Here is a 19,950-nt window from a genome sequence, read left to right as displayed (position 1 = left end):
CTGGGGTGGTGTCTTCCCGGCCGAGCAGGCCGCTGCCCCAACACACGGTCGCGGAGGAGGAGGGGCCCAGCCCTGGGCCACCGCACAGAGCACCGGCGGCACCCAGCACGCCTGGGCCTCCCGCCCTTCTCAGCCTCCACACACACACCCAGCCTCCCGTGAGCAGTGGTCCGAGAGACAATCGCTAGAAACCGACCCCTTTCTGGACACTGAGACGCTGCTTTTAACGTGTAATGGGAAAACAGCAAACAAAGGAAACTGACAGAATACATAGGAACAAATTTGACAAAAGACCAGGATTCAGAAAACACTGGCCTTCGGTTAGAGGCCGAGATGACCAAAGCTCACAGGGCCTCACACAGGACACAAGCGCCGGCGGTGAGCTGGCCTCCGAGGCAGCTGCACATTCGAGGCTGTCTGAACCACGGGTCCAGAGGACCACTACAGAGAGGCCGGCAAAATGGGTCTACATCCCACCCAGAGGGGTCAGTGCAAAAGAAAACTAAGATCTGAAGCCAGTGCCAGGCACTTGGACCAGTGATACAGGAAAGTCGGAGTCAGAAGCCAGAGCAGGACTGGACTCCACTCGGGGACTGAGCTTTCAGACTGGCTCGCAGGGCTGCTGGTCAGCAACACAGGGGCCCTGGCAGCCTAGCCCCCTTCACGCCATGCCGCACCACATGCCACATCACGCCACGCCACGACATGCCATGCCATACCACAGCATGCCCCGCTACACCACACCATACCCCGCCACACCATACCACACCATGCCACACCCCGCCACACCGTACCACACCATGCCACACCATGCCACACCATACCACACCACACCAAAGATGAACAGCAAACACCCCGAGGACGCAAAGGAAAATCTGACTTGTGGAAACCCTAAAGGAAAATACAGAGGCTCTTTTTCAAAAACAATCTTGGGGGTGGAGCAGGCCTTCCTGAACATGCAATAAATCTAAAAGCCATTAAGTGTAAAAAGAGATCTAAGGTAGGTTAAAAAAAATAAGAAAAAAAACCATTTGTACATCACGCAAGTGAAATGACATGACAAGCCAAGAAAATGTGCAATAGAAATGGCCTGGGATCACAGCCCTAGAACGCGAACCAGCTGGAAGATAAGGAACAGATAAGAAAAAAGAAAAACCAGATAGAAAGTGGGCCACGGACCAAGCTGACAACACACACTCACACGTTCACAGACACACTCAGTTCTAAATGGCTAGTAAATACACGAAATGATGACTAGTAATAGCAAGTGCAAATAGAATCAGGTCACGTTTAACCCATTAGCTAGCTAAAGATAGAAGAATAGATAACCCAGATATTTCAGCATAAAGGAAAAAAGTGATCAATGTCACAGTGTGAAAATTACAAACTTCTGTATGAAATAATATCACCGAGTAAAAGGAGAAACCACAGCCTGGAGAGCCAGAGGAACGCGACAGAGGGATCCAAGCCTGGGTGAGCTTGACCACAGTCACTGGAGGGACCACACACACCTTGGGCAGAAACAACTGGCGTTCACCCCCGCAGAAGCAGGAGGAGAGGCTCCTTCCTGTTTTATGGCTCATGAAAAAGCCGATGGCCTGGCCCAGTTAGGGGGAGGGGGGGCAGGCAGGGGTGCACCGGGAACACGGGGCAGCCCACCAGGAGGGAGCACCTGCTAGCAACATGTGTAAAGCCCTGTACCTGCGTTCTTGGCTTGTAGGAAACCCCCCTGACAGGTATGTAGAACACACGAGAAGCATTCTGACAGTAGGTAAGATGCACACCAAAGGTTTTCGCTGCAGCATTTCATAATGCCGACAAAAAGAGCCTACTGAGATGCTTGGGAGTCGTGGAAAGATCAACTATACCACATCCATTCAAGGGAATCAAGCCCCGACCCCGACCAGAGATGCCTCAGGAAGTGGGAAACAGTGATAAGGAGAGCACAGGGGTGCCCGTTCACGCACACGCCCACCCACCCTGGCACACTTCTCCACCTCTATTTTCTCAAACCCAAGTCCCAAGGCAGCTAAGAGCCCACTGACGACCAAGCCTCTGTTGCCCTCTGGTGGCCTTTCCAGTCCCTGCGTCCCCCAGACGCCACTTGCAGGGCCTGTCTAGACCTGGAACCCCCCAACAGCCTGCTCTGTGGGTACAAGAAATACATTTGGTGCCTGAACACCCGCTCAGGGAGTGTAAAACTGCTCACACACTGCACGTCTCATTTCCTGGGTTACAGTTTCTGAAAACTTCAGAGGCTTTGCTGCATTTCAGAGAAGCCCAAGGTTCAAACCAGAGGAAAGGGGATGTTTAATCAAGGCCTGCGGAGAGGCCAACGGCTTTCCCTGAGGACTTGGCCTTACTTTCTCCCCCTTGAATGTCCTCCCTCTGTGATGTCCCTGACAGAACCCACTGGAACCATGGGGCTCTGGGAACCCTGTTTGAAAACCACCGCCCCTAGATGGCGGCTGATGAATTTTGTAATACATGGGTCATCACTTCCAAGACAGTCAAGAGCCCCACCAAGGGGCCCAAGCACCGGGCTCTCTGTCCTTCTTTCATGTAGACAGGAAAGAATGCTCTAGGGAGAGAGGACCAACATGTGGTTCTGAATGGTTCTGATGTTTGCAATGGTGAACAAGAGGCTCTCCATTAAGGCACACGTCGGGTCTTACGTTTTTCCAGGGGATTCCTTCAGCCAGAAGATGTCGTCACTTGTAATTCCATATTCCAAGGCACCTTCAATCTATTCAGAAAAAAAAAGGATCAATGTGAAAAGAGCATCACTTGGCCTGTCTCCAGAGACTTCCCCCAAAGAGGATGACCATTCTGTAGACACAACTCAAGCAGAACCACCCCCAGCCCACCCATGGGTGCGCTTCCTTGCTCCACACACTGTTCTTCAGGTTGTGGCCTCTAGGGACAGGTGACCTGGCTATATCTGACTTGGTGCACCATCTACCTTCCTGGGCAAAACACCCAGCACTCCCTGGCTGTGCAAGGTGGTTGGGGAGCCGGCGCGTGGCCCGCAGCTTTTTTCTCCCTGCTCTCCAGGGCCTTCCCCTTGATCCAGATGCTGGGCTGAGGGAGGACAGGCGGGGAGCAGAGTGACGCAGGGTGTGGAGGGGCAGGCTGGTCCCAAGGGCACGGGGCTGAAGGCTGGACGCTCCTGGTCATCCCCAGCGGAGCCTGAGGAGGGGCCGCTAAGCAGGTGGGGGAGACAAGGACCCGTGTCCCCTCAGTGGCCCACGAGAGTAAGAAGAGCAAGATGTGCGGGTGGAGAGGAAGCGGATTGCAAACAGTTTATGATTCTAATCGGCAATAAAAATAAAGCCAGGAATTTCTCGGGTTTGTGTAAAGAAAACCAAAAGGTCTAGAAATCAAAGGAACTAAAACACAAGTGAGTCTTGGCAGGCCCCCAGGGAGGGGGTGGCGGGGGTGGGCGGTGGGACGGCTGCCTCCCCACGGGCCAGACAACTCCTGCTCTATGCCCCTCTGGCTGGCGGACACATGGCAGCCGCCTAGCCGAGGTCCAGCAGGCTGGGGCCAGGCCTGTCGCTTCTGCAGGGCACCCTGGCGTGGGCACATAAGTCGGTCTGTCCCAGATGACCGCCCAGCTCCTGGGAGCTGACTGTGGCCTTCAGGGGCTTTATGCAGAACCAACGTAGGCCTGGCTGAAGGGTGAGGGGTCACTAATGGTCGCCCTCCTTTCCTCCCTTGAACAACAGCACCCCACCACCCTACAGAGCCATGTAACCCACCCAAGGGCCCCCTTTGTGCACAAGCCACCTGTCCCCTCCGGAGGCTGCTCTTGAGGGCCTGACAGCCGGAGGGAGGCATGGTGCTCCTCTGAGGACTGGAGGTATGCATTTTCCCCATGCCCCCTCTGTTCCCCATTTCCAGAGAAAGCACAGAACCGAAGATGGAGGCTTGGGATTTGGGCATCTGGGGAGAAAGAGAACTGCTCCCTTGTTCTTCCTCCATCTGCTCCGTCTGTGCTCTGTCGGTCTAACTAGGAGGCAGAAGTGGCCTCCAGGCCCAGGGAGTCTGTGGGCCTCATGCACTTCGCTGCAGCCCATGTGGAGGCTCAGGGCTTGTGCCATCTGCTTCCCAGGGCCCCTGGGAGACCCACGAGGATGTGGCCTTGGCCAAGCCCCTTCCTGCCTCCCATCCCCCTCTCCACTACCTTGACCGTACGGCCCCCTTCCTTAGCTCCACCCGCCTCATGGGAATGAGGGCAGAGAAGCACCCTCACAGCAGATGGGGGAGGGGACACTGGCAAAAAACGGTGGCGCGAGGACCTCCCAGTGTTCACCCTTCCATAAAAACAGCCAGACAACTAGCAAAAACAGTCAGATTCAACTTTTTGAGAACTCTGGAAATTAATCAAAAGCTTGCAGCAACACAGGGAACGTTCAGTCAAGAAAAATGGCTGAAACTTGGTACGGACAGTGAGTTTTGTGAAGTTGTAACAGACTCTAGCCCTATCCCTCAGCACAGTGGCAACCTTAAGCGACGATGAGCGACTTAAGAAACACAGCAGGGAGAGCAGAGCCGAGCCGAATCGGAGCCCTTGCAAAGCTCCCTCCCAAGAAACAGTTGTCGATTGACCTGGCTGGAGTTTCCCCAGAAGACCCCACTCAAAAGGCTTGTCTTCAACCTCACTTGACCTGGCCCAGGGCCAGAAGCCTCTCTCAGAGGAGGATCTGCCCAGTGACTGATGCCACGGCTGCCCGAACCAATGGATAACAGCTGAAGCAAACAACACACCACCAAAAACTTAAAAGGAAAAGCCAGGGATGGCTGGGTGGCTCAGTTGGTTAAGCGTCTGCCTTTGGCTTGGGTCATGATCTTGGGGTCCTGGGATCAAGTCCTGCATGGGGCTCCTTGCTCAGTAGGAAGCCTGCTTCTCCCTCTCCCACTCCCTCTGCCTGCCACCTCCCCTGCTTGTGCTCTCTCTCTCTGACACATAAATAAATAAAATCTTTAAAAAAATAAATAAATAAAAGGAAAGCCAAGGAGTGAGCTGTCCACAGGGGCTTTGAAAAGCTCCTGCATATTCCCGGGGACCTAGAAGGCCAGGTGTAGGCCCTGGGCGGCACACACACACACCCAGGGAAAGGCCCCAGACAGCCTGAGCTCTCCCCTCTGGCTGACCTCGAGGCCCGGCACAGGTAGGAAGTGAGGGCTAAGGCAAAGTTTCCGGCGCCTGGCTGACTGCCCAAAGCATGCCCCCAAATGCCTACAGAATCCGTCAGCAAAGACTGGGCCGTTTCTCCAGGTGTTTCAGGAAATCTCTGTCTAGTTACTAGCTGACCACTAAGCAAACTGAGCAGAGACCTCAGTGGCCTCCCCTGAGAAAGAATACAGACTTTACAAAATTGCTTCAGAAAACTACACGACATACAATAGCAATGAACAAAATCCTACGGTGGAGACAGATTCTGACTTCCAGAGTTAACGTATTACTTTATTTGAAATGTTCATTTCTCAACAACCAAAAAAAATTATGAAATGTGAAGAACCAGGGAAGTATGACCTTGACACGTCATTGGAGGGGGTGAGGTACACAAAATGGTGCAGCCGCTTTGGAAAACAGGCTGCTGGCTCTTCAAAAGGTTAAAAACTGAGTTACCCTATGACCCGTCAACTCCATTCCTAGGTATAGAGCCAAGAGAAGTGAAAACTTAAGTCCATGGAAAAACTTGTGCACAAGTTTTTGATGTTCACAGCAGCATTATTCACAACAGCTCAAAGTGCAAACAACTCAGATGTCCATCAACGGACAAGTGGGCAAACAAAATATGGTCCAGCCACACAATGGTTCATTATTCAGGCATAAAAAGGAATGAAGCTCTGACACAGGCTACCATGTGGATGAACCTTGACAACCTTCTGCTGAGTGCAGGAAGCCGGGCACAAAGGCCACATGTCTGATTTCATTTATGTGAAGTGCCCAGAATGGGCAAATCCACAGAGACGGAAAACAGGCTAGTGGTCATCAGGAGCTGGGGAGCCAGGAACGGAGTGACCACTCACGGGACAGGATTTCATTTGGGGCATGAAAATGTTCTGGAGTTAGGTAGTGGAGACTGACGGTTGCACAACTCTGAATAAACTAAACCTCCCCCGAATCATACCCTTTAAAGGGGTGCATTTTATGGTATGAGAATCTTATGTCATGATTTGGGGTGGGGGCAGGAAGAAGAGACTTAAGTCCTGGATGTTCCAATACCTTGAGGCTGAGGAAAAAAGGAAGAATCAGCAAAGAGAGATAAAGGAGACCAGGGGCAGGGGTGTCCTAGAGCCACGTGAAGAGTGAGGAGATGTGGGGGTCCCTGTCGGCCTGCTTCCATAGAACGCAGTTGAGAGAGCATTAGAAAGTGATCAGAGTCAATATAGAAAAAACTTCTTTTTTTTTAAGAAAAGAAAAAGTGGGGGTGCCACTGGTGTGGGAAGTGTAAGCTGGGAGACCGTGAACGTACCTGGGGTGCGAGGGAAGGCTGTGTGGTGGGGATACTCACGTGAGTGGGGTACCTCGGCCGCCCTCCAGTAGCTATGACGATGTGCTCAGCCGAAAGCAGAGTCTGAGAATAAACCAAGGAAGCTGTGGTCAGGCAGGTCAGCACAGGTTCCCAGGAGAGACCCACGCTTTCTAATCACAGCTCCTGCCCTGCAGTGTGGACCCTCCAGCCAGGAGCTCAGAGGCCCCCTGGAGCTGGGAGCCTGTCACGGCTCCTCGAGCCAGGAGGGGGCCCAGCAGAAGAGGGCAGGGAGACATTCTAACTCCAAGCATCCCACGGTTTACAGAGTGCCCTGCAGGTGTCCCATCTCCCTCAATCCCGCAAAACTCTGAGGGGGTAGGATCACCTGCCCTGTTGCCCGGCGCAGCGGACAGCCTGGCGCCACGTGCATCTCAGTGATGGCGTTTCATCACTCGCAGAGAATCACAACCAGCCTCAGAGGGATCGCCGGTCAATTCCAGCAGCGCTTATTACTGAGAAGAGCACTGAGGTCGAACAAGTCTGGAGTCATTGGAAGGGTCAGGACCATGCGAGAGGAGCCACTTGGGAGAGCTGGGCACTCACCTCTTTCCCATCTTTAGCGACACCGCAAACCGTGTGCTCATTGACAAAGCAGGCCTTGATGTTAAAGTACTTGACTTTTCTGCAAAATAACAATTAAGATTGTCAAATATTTCCACTGCAAATTAGGCATCACCTATGGGATTAAAGAGGGAGCGGATGGCTAAAAGGAAAGCTTGGGCCCACAGCCCCCTGCCCCCAACCCAGGCGGAGCAAGGGGCGAGTGGAGAGGGGCACTGGGAGGTATGCAGGGGGAGGAGGGCCAGGGCTCCCTGGAGCTGCCAGGACAGAAGCCAGCTCGGGATGGCCCCGAGAGCCCAAGTACAGCCCCGGTGTGTGATGACAGAAGTGGCTGGGCCTCCCCAGGGTCCCTCCTTGTCACCTGGGCACATTCCAGCAGGAAGCAGAGACGCCCCCCCCACCCCGCCTGCACCCAGTTACCCCCGCCACCCAAATGACCAACTTCCTGCTGACAAGGGAGGGTGCCCACCAGATAGGCATCACCCCCTGCCTTTAGGGGACCGTAAGGCTGGAAAACAGGTATGATGAAGACAAAAGGGTGGTCAGGTGCAGGGTGTGCACAAACGATCCACACCTTCTGATAATGAAGGCCACTCTGTAGTGGTGGGTTCTTGGCGCTTTTGGTAAGGCTTCACCACCTCCTTGATTTGACATCCTCCCCACAAGTGAGGCCTGCACCTCCATGTGCCGCCTGAGCTGTAAGAACCGAGTCCTCACTCAACCCCACAGCCCAGTTAACAGCCAGATGACACAGACACAAGTTCTGCACTGGCTTCCTTCTGGGGGCACCTCCAGAAGGTGGGATCATTCGGGCCTGTTTGGCACTTGCCTGGGAGCTGCCTGGGGCTAGCAGGAAGGAGGGCAGAGCCCTATGCTTCCAGCAAACTGCCCCGGGGAAGACTGAGCCCCACAGAGAGGAAAAGTGACAGGATGCAGCTTACTTCCCTGAGGGGGGCACCCCTGGGGACACCCGGGATGGGCATGTGGGCCAGCTTCCCTGGCTCAGCTATCCTGGGTTTCATGGGCACAAAACACTTGTGTACTGTACAGCCCCAGGAAGACTCCTTGGAGCCAAGCAAATAGGGCTCTCAGATGAGAGCCACCAGACCTCTGAGGGCACACTGTGCCCTCCATTACCTCCATGGGCAAAGGGTGGAGCTATAGGGCCAGGAAGCGAAGCCTCGCCAGAGTCGAGTGCAGTTTTGAGCACCTCTCCTTCTGGTAGCAGCTCCTCAGGGAGGATGCTTTGAGTTGGTATCCAGGTTGGGGAACCCCAAAGGGCTGATGGGACCTGGCAGCTTCAGGCTGGAATGATTATGTTGCACATTTGCTTCAGCAGACAACACCAGGTGCCTTCATACATGCCCAGGGAGCCTGGAGGTGGGTGGTGAGGTGTGGGGTTCAGGGTGTGGGAGCCTGGAGATAAGAGGTGAGGTGTTGGCTTCACAGGGTGGTGCCCGGGCATCCTCTTTACAACAGCAACATGGAGCTCACTCGGCTCTGACCACATCACGGTGGTTGACCCTGACAGGAGAAAGGTCACCTGCCTCGAGGAAGGCACTGGGCACTGGGATGGCCCTCTCTGTGCCTCCATGCTCTGGCCCTTGGACTCCCCAGCGCCAGCCCCGAGCATGCCTCCTCCCTGGTGCAGACCCAGGCCCTGGCTGTCCTGCCAACATGCCCCTCAGCCCCTGCTACTCCAGGCTCTGCAGGTGCGAGCTTGCAGGGCGGCCTTCCTTCTGCATGTGTGCACCCCACCCCACGGGCAGGGACTTCTGGTCTTATCACTGCCGAGCCTCTAGTGAGAAAGTGCCTGCCAAGGGAGGAAATGTCCCCAGAGAAGGGGGGAGGGCCGCACGAGGCCTCAGTACCTATCCTGCAGCTGGACCCGGTGCCCCCAGTTCAGGGACTTCACGTGGTTCTGCACGGCCTCTGCCATCGTCCTCCTATTAACACACACCAAGACATGTCAGAAACCACCACAGAAGCATGAACTGCAGAGTCCCACAACCGACGAGTAGACGCCAATAGCGAGTTGGCAGAAATCCCAAGAAACAAGGTGATTCTAAAGGTGGAAAAATGTGACACCTATGCCCCCGGCCACTGTCTCTGCGGGCCACAGCCATCAGGACACAGCAGTGGCCCTGAGTCTAGGTCATCTGAGAACCACGGAGGGGCCTGTGTGCGGCTCAGAGCAGACCAGGGGCCACCTGTGGAAGCCAAATCGGCTTCTCACCTCCCACTAGTGGCCTCTGGGGCCAGACTGTCCTTTCTGCGGGTGCAGCAGCCCCCCACCCCAACCAGTGGTGATAACCAAAAATGTCTCCAGACTTTGCCGAATGTTGGGGAGGGGGTGGCCCCCGGGTGAGCGCCCCTGTCTGGTAGCTCGCTCCTGTGAGGGTTAATGGGGCAGTAAGCCTCCCCCCACCCGTGAGGAGCACAGAGGCACCGGGAGTGGGTGGGCTCCTCACCAGTCATGCAGGACCGGCTGGATGGCCCAGCCGTAGTGGGGGGCATCTTGGATCATGCCCCCCAGCAGCGCTGCCTGATGCATCAGCTTCTTAGGGATGCAGCCAACATTCACACACGTGCCGCCGAGGCCCCACCTGGTACCTGACATGTTGGGAAGAGCATGTTTAGATTTATATTCAGGGGACTGGAAGGCCCTCCTGGTCCTCTACAGTTGTCTAAGAGTCCTTTAAGTTGGGGCGCCTGGGTGGCTCAGTAGGTTAGGGTCTGCCTTTGGCTCAGGTCATGATCCCAGGGTCTTGGGATCAAGCCCTGCATCAGGCTCCCTGCTCAGCAAGGGAGCCAGCTTCTCTCTTGCTCACTAACTCTATCTCTCAAATAAATAAATAAAATCTTAAAAAAAAAAAAGAGTCCTTTAAGTTGTTGTTTGTATGCTCCAGGTGAACCCTGCCCTGGGAATTTACTCTCTATAGTTGTAGTCTGTGTTGTCTTTAAATAAGAATGAAGAACTTTAAACTAATGGCAGCTGACTTGCCAAGGAGGACACTCGCCAGAGAGCCTGGCCAACAGTGGTGAATGGTTCTAAGCTCAGCCGCTGCCCCTATATGTGAGCCAGGCCCCCATCCTCCTGCTCCCCCAAGACAGATGGCTCCCATCCGGGGCTACCTACCTTGGGGGGAAGGCTCCACGTAGTCTACCACGGCCACTTTCTTTCCCAGCTGAGCAGCTGGAACGACAAGAGGAGTGGGCAGGTGGGGAGCTGCTTAGGGGCTGCGGCTGAGGACCAGACGAAGGCAAGGGAGGAGGTGCCCACCAGCTCTGCCCCCAGTCTCCCCACCTGTCTGCCACCACACAGTTGTGCTGCCCACAGGTGGGCACCCTCGGGCCTCTTCTTGACTGCAGCCTTCATCCCACCCACCACAGTGCCAGGACCTAGTGGGATGCCCACCCTCCTTCACAAGCCCACTACAGCCGCCCTGGGCCCAGCACCCCTCACCCCTGCCTCCTGCCGCACCCGGTTCCAGCCCAGACATTCAGCATGAGCCTAGTGCCCACCTGGCACATACTAGCAGGTGTCACAGGAGCACCCACTCCCCAAAAGAGGCCCCAGCCTTGGAGCTTCCCCTGGCTTTCTCCCCAAGGCCTCCCAGTGGACTTGCTCACCTCCTCTGTTCCCCACTGGACATGGTGGGGAGCTTCCACCCAAGGTCTACTCTTGTGGGCATTTGCAGCCTCATTCTCAGGGTAAGGAACTGGAAGCTCCGAAGTCAAATGGCAGGTCCAGGGTCAGCCAGCCCCCACAGGGGGAGGGAGACCTGGGCTCCAAACTGCCACCTCCTGCCTGGAGTCTCCTGGCCTCCCCCACTGGCTGTCAGTGGGTTCCTCCCAGGGCCACGAGTCCCAGGTGCTGACCCTGTCACCAATTAGCCAGGGCTAATCGCGCGGCTTCCCCTTGGCTTGCCTGGGGAGCTGCACTGCCAACCTGGGCTCTAGACTTGACTGCCCGAGGGCATGCCCGACTTAAACATCGTGACCCGTGAGTGTCTGACATACTACAGAACACACTTGATTCATGGCTACTGACCAAGATCAGAACAAAGTTTTAGAAGCCTTCACGTAAAAATCCATTTTGCTCAACTGACCAATAATGGGATTGCAGTGCTTGTTTTAAAAACTCCAGCCAAAGGGACTCTTCAAACATGCCAGCGTCGGTCTCCCACAGCTGACCACGATGGGGCGACAGGTACTGGATTTATCCTTGCATCCGAGACAACCAAAAATCCAGGGGAAAGACATAAAATGGTGCTTTCAAGAAACTGAACATCAGAAGACCAAGGAGAGTGATTCTTGGAAGATAGGAAACAAATAAGGTGATGCAGCATGGGGAGGGGGCCCAGGCTGAGTTCACTGGACTCCCTCGCTGAGGAGACGGCTGGGATTCTGGGGAGAGACTGAGGCAGCCAGAGCTCCCGGGACAGAGGACCAGAGAGGAGATAGCTGCACAGAACCCCAGACAGCTGATCGGTGCGTGTGTGTGAGGAAACCACCTGAGGCCAGGAAAGAACCATCCAGAAAGACTAATAGAGGAGACAGTGCTCACGCAGGGCTGGGAATAGTACCTGTTCCCAGAAGTCAGACTGGAGAAAACACCTAATTCCTGGGGAGCTGGGTAAGTATTAAGGTCAGACCCCAGTCACTGAGAGTGATTGGGCACAGCTCCAGACCCACTGAACAAATCTTAAAATGGAAGATGCAAAAGACTCAAACTCTCTTCTCTGCATCCCAGAACATACTCAAAAATGTATCCAGGTATCTAAAAATATCCAGGAGTCAGCAAGGGAAAGTTCAAAGTGTCTGGAATTCAATCAAAAATGACCAGGCATGCAAAGGAGTGGGAAAAGATAAGCCACGAGAGAGAAATAATCAGTCAATGGAAACTGACCAAGAACTGACACAGAATTAGCAGAAAAGAAGTAAAACGAGTATTGTAACTGTATTCCACATGTTCAAAAAGTTAAGGAGCAACATGGAAGATACAAGAAAGGACCCAAGTCCAATTTGTAGAGATGAAATTACAATACAAGAGATGAAAAATATATTGTGTGGGATTGATGGTAGATTAGACTTTGCAGAATCTTCTATTAGTGAATTTGGAAACATAGGAATAGAAACTCTCCAAAATGAAGACAACGCCCATGAGCTGAAGGGAGACTTTGAGAAGCCTAATACATGTGTGATTTAAGTCTCCAAAAGTGAAGGAGAAGAGGAAGGACAGGAAAATTCCCTGAAGAAATAACGGTTGAAAATTCTCACAGCTTGATGAGAACGATAAATCCACAGACCCAGGAAACTCAGTGAACTCTAGCAGAAAAATAATTAAGAACTACACCAAGGTGCACCCTCTTTAAATTGCTCAAAACCAATGAAAAGAGAAAATCCTGAAAACCACCAGAGAAAAAAGACATACAACAAATGAACAGAGATAAAAGAGCAGGACATGACATCGGAAACAATGCAGCGAGAAGCCAGAACATCAACATCTCTAAAGTACTGAAAGAAAAAAAAGAAAAACTACCTTGAATTCTCCACCTAGAGAAAATTATATATTTTTAAGATTTTATTTACTTATTTGAGAAAGAGATAGAGAGAGAGTGTGTGCTTGAGCAGGAGGAGGGGGAGAGGGAGAGAGAGAGAATCCCAAGCAGACTCCCTGCTGAGTGCAGAGTGGGAGAGGGAGAAGCAGGCTTCCCACTGAGCAGGGAGCCCGATGTGGGGTGCGATCCCACGACCCTGAGATCATGACCTGAGCTGAAATCAAGAGTTGGATGCTTAACCGACTGAGCCATCCAGGCGCCCCCCAGAGAAAATAACTTTAAAAAAATAAAGGCAAGATAAAGATGTCTTCAGACATACAAAAGCTGAAAGAATTCATTACTCTTAGAGCCGTACTACAAGAAATGTTCACGGATATCCTTCAGGCAGAAGAAAAATGATACCAGATGCAAACTCAGATCTATACAAAGGAAAGAACACCAGAAATGGTGATTACACAGGCAGATCTGTAAGATTTTTTTCTCATTAGTTTAATCTTTTTGGAAGGTAACTGTTTAGACAAAATATAACAATGTGTTATGGGCCTTATAACACGTCAAAGTAAAACGTGTGGCCACATGGTTTTGGTACTATGTGTGAATTGGACCTTATCACTTGCAGGCAGACTATGACAAGTTCAAGATGTCTTCTGCAAACCCCAAGGCAACTACCTAGCACCATATTTGTTAAGTGAACTTGAAATGGACCGGAGGCTTGAGTGTCAGGGCTGAAACTGGAAAAGTCTTCAGAGAAGACACAGGCATACATCTTTGTGAGCTTGCATTAGACACTGTTTCTCGGACACCAAAAGAATAGCAACAAAAGACACACCAGGTAAACTGGACTTCCATCAAAATCAAAATCGTTTGTGCTGCAAAGAACACAATCAAGAAAGTAAAAAGATAATCCACGGAATGGAAGAAAGTATTTGCAAATCACATATCTGATAAGGGTCTAGTATCCAGACTATATTTACGTAAGAGTATGGAACATATGTACGTGAACTCATGTAACTCAGTAATAAAAACACAACCCAATTTCAAAATGGGTAAAGCTGGGGCACCTGGCTGGCTCCAATGAGGGAGCGTGAGAGTCTTGATCTCGGGGTTGTGGGTTCAAGTACCACACTGGGGGCAGAGATCACTTAAAAGAAAATCTTAAAAACAAAAAAAACAGGGGCGCCTGGGTGGCTCAGTCAGTAAGCATCTGCCTTCAGCTCAGGTCATGATCGGCTTAGGTCATGATCCCAGAGTCCTGGGATCGAGTCCCGCATCAGGCTCCCTGCTCAGCGGGAAGTCTGCTTCTCCCTCTCTCACTCCCCCTGCTTGTGTTCCCTCTCTCACTGCCTCTCTCTCTGTCAAATAAATAAATAAAATCTTAAAAAAAAAGCTATTAAAAAAACATATGAAACACTTAGAGACAAATCTGACAAAAGCTGTATGTTGAAAACTACAAAAGATTGTGGAAATAAATGAAAAAAATACTGAAAGAAGAGAGATACTACATGACCTAGCTGTTCTACTTTTAGGCATTTATCCAAGAGAATTGAAAACATACATCCACACAAAGACATAACCACAAATGTTCACAGCAGCACCGTTCACAGTAGCCCCAAACTGCAAACAACCCAAACGTCCACCTGCAGGTGAACAGACAGTGTGGTGTATGCGTACAACAGAATACTGAAGTGATAGAAGGGAATGAACTCTGGACACACACAGCATCACAGATGAATCTCAAAACAATTAGGCTGCGTGAAAAAAACCAGAGAAGTAAGAATACATATTACATGGTTCCATCTGTACAAAATTTTAAAAATGCAAACTAATCTGCAGTGAGAGAAAACAGATCGTTGGCTGTCTGGGGATGCGGCAGGCAGGGGCTCCCAAGGTTTGAGGAAACTCTGGGGTTTGTTATGAGCTGAGTCACATCCCCTCCAAATTCTTGTTGAAGCCCAAAGCCCCAGAACCTCAGAATGTGACCTTATTTGAAGACAGGGTCTTTATGGAGGTGATTAAATTAGAATGCGGCCATACAGATGGGCCCTACTCCAATCTGACTGGTGTGCATATAAAAAGATGAGATCGGGACACAGACACAGAGGAAAGACCCTGTGAGGACACTAGAAATCATGGCCATCTACAAGCCAAGGACAGAGGACTCAGAAGAAACAACCCTGCTGGCACCTTCACCTCAGACTTCCAACCTCCAGAGCTGCCCCAGCAAGCGAATACGGGGGTGATGGATATGTTCGCCAGCTTGACTGGGGTACTTGGTTTCGCAAGTGTGTGCATATGTCAAACCGTAGCAAGTCGTCCACTTTAAACATGTCTGGTTTGTTTTACATCAATTATAGCTCAAGAATGCTGTAGAAGAGCGCCATCATCCACAGGGAGAATGTCGCTGTTACAAAAGCAAAGACAGACTTGAGAACTATTGCGGGTTAGTGGAGATGTGTCTCTGGACACCGGAGTAGACACAACATCTAGGGCTTTCTTCTGCTCCAAGGGACATCGCTGGGACAACTGGCCGTCTGTCCCCTGTTTCTCGCGGCGGCTCTGTAGCCCAGTGGAATGAGGACTCATGTCCCTCTGTGGGCCCCTATATCCGCTGGGAGACTTCCCAGGTTCCTGCCCCCCACCACAGGCCGGCACCGTCCTCTGCCCCTAGGGGGAAGAGCAGTGGACAGCAAATTTCCTTTATGCCGACTGACTGTGATTCCAAAAACCCAGGATCTGATGGCAGAGAGCTAGAATTTCATGGCCAGGGTGCCTGCTCAACTCCCTTTTGTTGGGGCCCCATTTCTCCCCTGGCTTCCCCCCCTCCATCCACATCTGCCTCCTTATCATTGAGAGAGGCAAGCAGGCCGCCAGGCGTTCCTCCAACACAGTGTAGAGCCCCCAGGGAAATGCTGCGTCTGTTCCCACCCAGATTAGTGGCAACCTGCAACATTAGGTCTCTGGATGCCTCTGGGGCCAGCCCTTTCATTCCACACATCTTTACTGAGCACCCTAGGGTGCCCCCGGCTGTTCTGGGTGTCAGGCTGAGGAGAGAAAGACACAGACAGCAGAACAAACCGTGATCTCTGCGGGACATGCCAGGGCTAAGAATGAGGACAGTGGAGCTGGGGACAGGGACCAGATGGTGAGGCTGTCATTCTAAGTAGGGCCATCTCAGCAGCAAAGACTGAAGGAAGGTGAGTGAACCCTCCAGCTAATCAGGCAGGCAAACAGAAGACCAGGCCGGGCAGAAAGCCAGGGCAAGAAGCAAGGCCAGAAAGACCTTCAGGAAGCATCTGCAAAACACCAAGGCGGCGAGGGGCTGGAGCGGCACAAGAGGGCAAGGTGTGGGTGGTGGGAGACATGTCAGATGGGTGGGGGCAGATCCCATGTGGCCCAGTGCTGGAGCCCAGGAGAACAGGCTAAGACCCGGGATACCATCCTGGCTACTGGGTGCTGCACAGACAACTGGGGAGTGGCAGGGAGTAGGGCACACTGACAAGGGTCCTGGGGTGACTCTGGATGTAGGACCCCAAAGGCCGGCAGGCCAGCTACAGAGATAATGCCCTCTGCATAGCCACACAGGGAGCCTTCTCCACCCAGCTTCAAGAACAATGCAGCCCTCTCGGGGGGGCGGGGGGGGGGCTGAAAACTTGGAGGCCCAACCACACTGGCAGGACGCAGGGCACAGGGCACATACCTTCCTTGGCACAGGCCAGGCCGCCAGATCCCCCGCCAATCACCAGGAGATCATAGTCCTGTCGCCCTGCTGGGGAAAGGGGTGAGAAGTGAGAGGAAGGGCCAGGACAAGTCTGGGGCCCAGATCCAGCAAGGTGCCACATGATTTCTAAAGGGCCAGCAGTTCTGCCCAGTCAAATGTGGTATGGGATCTATGTTACTGGAGCACAGCCCCCAGCCCGTGATGGTCCGGGGTGACAGCACATCACACATCAGGGTAGAAGGCAACCACAGTATCCATCATCACGCAAACCCTGAAAGTAAGCAATGGCAGGTGAGGGTGGCCCAGGGTGCATAATCACCTTGGCAGCAACAATCAGGTCAAAAAGAAGGTAATTTAACTGGCAGGACTGCTCTGAACTTAAACTTCACTGAACGTTCTAAGCCAAGACATGGGCTTAAAACACTTCTCTTGAGTCTGTCTTTCGGTTACAACAGTCACCTTTTGTTCTAAGTGAGGAAAAATAAAAAGCAGTCCCTGCGTCAGGCAGCACACCCTGGCCTCTCAGAATGCCTGGTGCACTGCGGGCCCTGGGACAGAAGGGACTCTGAAATGCCTTTCAGGCTCACCATGGTGTCACCTCGGAAGCAACGCACTCCCACACCCAGCACAGAGGGTCGCTCACATCCCTCCTGCCCTGCAGAAGACATTATCTGTCTCTCTTCTGCAAACTGCCGGCAGGGAAGGCAGGCAAGAGACAGCCTGAAAGGGGGAGGGGGTGGGGAGTGGGGGGGGTAGGTGAGGAGCAGGTGTGTCCTTAGGTGTGACCAGGCGGTCAGAGCTCTGAGCCAGGGGCCAAGCCTGAGATACCCAGCACCACGCACCGGCCCACTCCCTGTAGCAAAAGGAAGAAATATAGAAAATCATCAGTATGTGGGGAGGGAGAGGAGGGTGCAGACTGCTGCGTTGTGTCTAGAGCTGACCACAGCTCCTGGGCAAAGCACCCGGTCCTGTGATCCAATCCGGCTCTGCCACCCAAGGCCAGGGCGGCTGCCCCCACACCACCCTGGAGCCTGAGATGTGAAAAGACTGTATCTGCCTTTGTGGCCACCTTGACCTTCCTGGTGGGCAAGGCTGTAGAGAATACTCCTGAGGTCCTGTGCCCCTCAGGGACCTCGGCTTTGTAGGTCCCTGTGCTCACAGACTGGGGCCCAGAAACTGAGCTCCTGCAAGGACACAGGAGCTCCAGCTTAGAGGCGGCCCTGGCCTGCAGCTGACGAAGCTGGGGGAGCCGCCCCCGGGAGCTGTGTCCAGATGCCCAGCTGGTGGCCTGCTGCTAGCCTGCCCTGTGGAGAGGCTTCACCATATCCACCCCAAAGCCAGGCCCACCCCCAGCTTTGTACCCACCCCAGCCAAGGCCACCTGAGATGTGTGCCCAGGCAAACATGGGACCGAACGGAGCCAAGGCTCGGTTCAAACAGCCAGTCCAAAGGGGGCTCAATTCCAAATTCAACCCAGGGGCTCTGAAGAGGCCTAAACTTTGTCAGTTATTCTGGTGGCTTTGATATGACCCCAAAGAACCGGAGACAGACTGCCGGTGGGAGAGAAGCAGCTGCTGGACCCTGAGGAGCGCGCACATCTCTCCCTTCCGCTGCTCCGTGGTGGGGGAAGGGGACGTGAAACTTTTGCCCAGGACAATGCCTCTACCTTCCATTGCAGATGCTGATGCTGGTCCTTCCTGCCGACAGAGCAGGGTCCCGGCTAGCTCCGACTGTCCCCAGCTCCACACTGTGTTCCCTCTGCCTGCTATCAGGCAGAGGGCAGGGCGAGCAACTGGCCACATGGAGTGCGAGCTTATCTCTGTGGGTTTGCCCTCCCCGCCTGCCGTGCATACCCAGGAGCCCTCTCAGTCAGATAAACACTTGGAAGAGTAACCTATCTCAAGGACCGGTAAGGCGGATGAGGTGGGTGCTGCTCTACACGGGCTACCTGGGGACACACCACTCCGGTGCCCTGGGCAGTCTTCCAGCCTCCCCTTCCCCACCACACGTTCAAAGCTCAGTCCTGGAAAGGTCTGTCTTCTCTTTGCTCTGAACCCATTGTCCTTTAATTGTCTGCTCCCCTCTGAACCGGGGGCCTGGCACCCAGCAAGTGCGGCAAGGCTGACTGAATGGTGCCCTACTCCGGGAGCACAAGCGGAGGCTTTGCTGTGTGCTCACAGGCACACTGGCCACCTCAGGGAGCCACCCTGGGAGTCCTCTTGTACTGTCCTCCCCACCGTGCATTCTTTCCTGGTTAGCAGGTGTTAGGGGACAGGTGACACCACAGGTAGTGTCATTCCGGTTCCTGTTCAGGAGTGGCATGTGCCACCCCCAAACCTGGGATGGCACAGGTGCCTTCCTGCTCTCAGATGGAAAGCGGGGCTCAGATGGAAGAGGAGGCTCAGAATCATCCCTGCACATCTTTGTTGGGTGTTGGCGCTGTGCTCTGGCCCTGTCAGGCCCTCACCGCTGCAGCTAAGAAAGCTCTAGCTAAGGAAGCTTGGGGCTTCCTTCCCCTTGCTGCCCAAGGACCATGGGGGCAGAATCTTTGGTGCTGCCCCGCTGGATACAAAAAGCTCCACCCCAAAGCCATCCTGCTCTGCTGCAAGGCCAAGGTTACAGTGGCCTGAAGGGCCCTGGACTTGTAATGGCAGCAGCAGCATCTTTTACTTGCATCAGAAGGGGTGAGGGCCCCACCGCACCGCTGCATTTACCCTCATGAACGTCCCACCTGACTCACGCAGCAAGGATGCTTTCAAAGACTGGGTGCCTTGGCCAAGGTCCCAGGAGTCAGCAAAGCTGCCCTAAGGGCAACCCTATCTCCCCATTTCCCAGGACTCTGCAGGCCCGAGGCTCCCCAAGGCCACAGCGGCACACAGCTTTGCCCTTCCACATCCGCTGTCAGCTTCATTCCACTGCTGGCCAAGTGCCCTGCCACTCCCCACAGCCACCATCTCCATGAAGGAGGCCTCGTTCTTCCCTTGCTGAGGCCCCTCAACACTCCCGCCCCATGGGGAGTCATCCAGGGGCAAGGGGTAGGGGTCGGTCACCGAGCAGGCATGTGGTGGGGAGCACGTCATCACGTGTGGGGCTGGCCATGTCACCATGGCAAATGTGGTGGCACTGTGACTAGCTCTGGGGAACCCGTCCTGCAGGGTTGGGCATATGACCCAGCACCCAGTCCCTGTTCCGGAGCCTGGCATCACCCCCTGTGCCTGGTTTGGTTGGTGATCCTTGGTGGCTCCAGGAGGACAAGCCGGGTACTGTCCCCCTGCCTCGGGGCACGTGCGAAGCCCTACAAACAGGCAGTGCTCACTGCCCATCAGTTTATAAGTGTCCCCTCAGAGAGTCCATGCAGTGCACGTGCTGAGCACCTGCTGTGTGTGCCCACTGGGGTGGCGGGGAGGAGGTGGCCAGGTCTGACTAGTGGGGTCTGCAGGTGGTGGCGTCTGGTAACCTCAGGAGGTGAGCCACCACCCCCATCATCAGGACTATAGTCAATATTGGGCTGGGGGCTGGGGCAGCGAGCACAGATCATCCCCCCCCCCGCCGCCCCCGTGGAA

General features: G+C 53.7%; 1 protein-coding gene across 5 annotated transcripts in view; it reads right to left on the bottom strand.

Annotated features, from left to right (window-relative positions):
- The window catches only part of TXNRD2 (thioredoxin reductase 2), a 48,388-nt gene that overhangs the window by 28,143 nt on the left and 295 nt on the right, over positions 1 to 19,950 (bottom strand). For 2 of the 5 annotated variants that reach the window (XR_003607712.2, XM_028094788.2), the window contains exons 2-8: positions 16,368 to 16,436; positions 10,246 to 10,302; positions 9,578 to 9,719; positions 8,978 to 9,052; positions 7,089 to 7,167; positions 6,525 to 6,587; positions 2,676 to 2,746 (exon numbers count right to left, since the gene is read on the bottom strand). Coding sequence is in view for 1 of the 5 variants with exons in the window: in XM_028094788.2 (XP_027950589.2) it covers positions 2,676 to 2,746; positions 6,525 to 6,587; positions 7,089 to 7,167; positions 8,978 to 9,052; positions 9,578 to 9,719; positions 10,246 to 10,302; positions 16,368 to 16,436 (556 nt within the window). In the remaining 4 variants the exon portion in view is untranslated. Of the gene's footprint in view, positions 1 to 2,675; positions 2,747 to 6,524; positions 6,588 to 7,088; positions 7,168 to 8,977; positions 9,053 to 9,577; positions 9,720 to 10,245; positions 10,303 to 16,367; positions 16,437 to 18,053; positions 18,142 to 19,950 lie in introns of those variants that run through there. The other 3 variants (XR_003607714.2, XR_003607715.2, XR_003607713.2) reach the window with 3 other exon arrangements.

Source organism: Eumetopias jubatus, unplaced genomic scaffold (genome assembly GCF_037043125.1).
Source record: "Eumetopias jubatus isolate StellerSeaLion01/CBP00866 unplaced genomic scaffold, mEumJub1_p1.0 scaffold_16, whole genome shotgun sequence".
Classification (NCBI taxonomy): domain Eukaryota; kingdom Metazoa; phylum Chordata; class Mammalia; order Carnivora; family Otariidae; genus Eumetopias; species Eumetopias jubatus.
The sequence above is the reverse complement of the archived record's forward strand: the minus strand, read 5'-3'. Positions and strand labels throughout refer to the sequence as shown.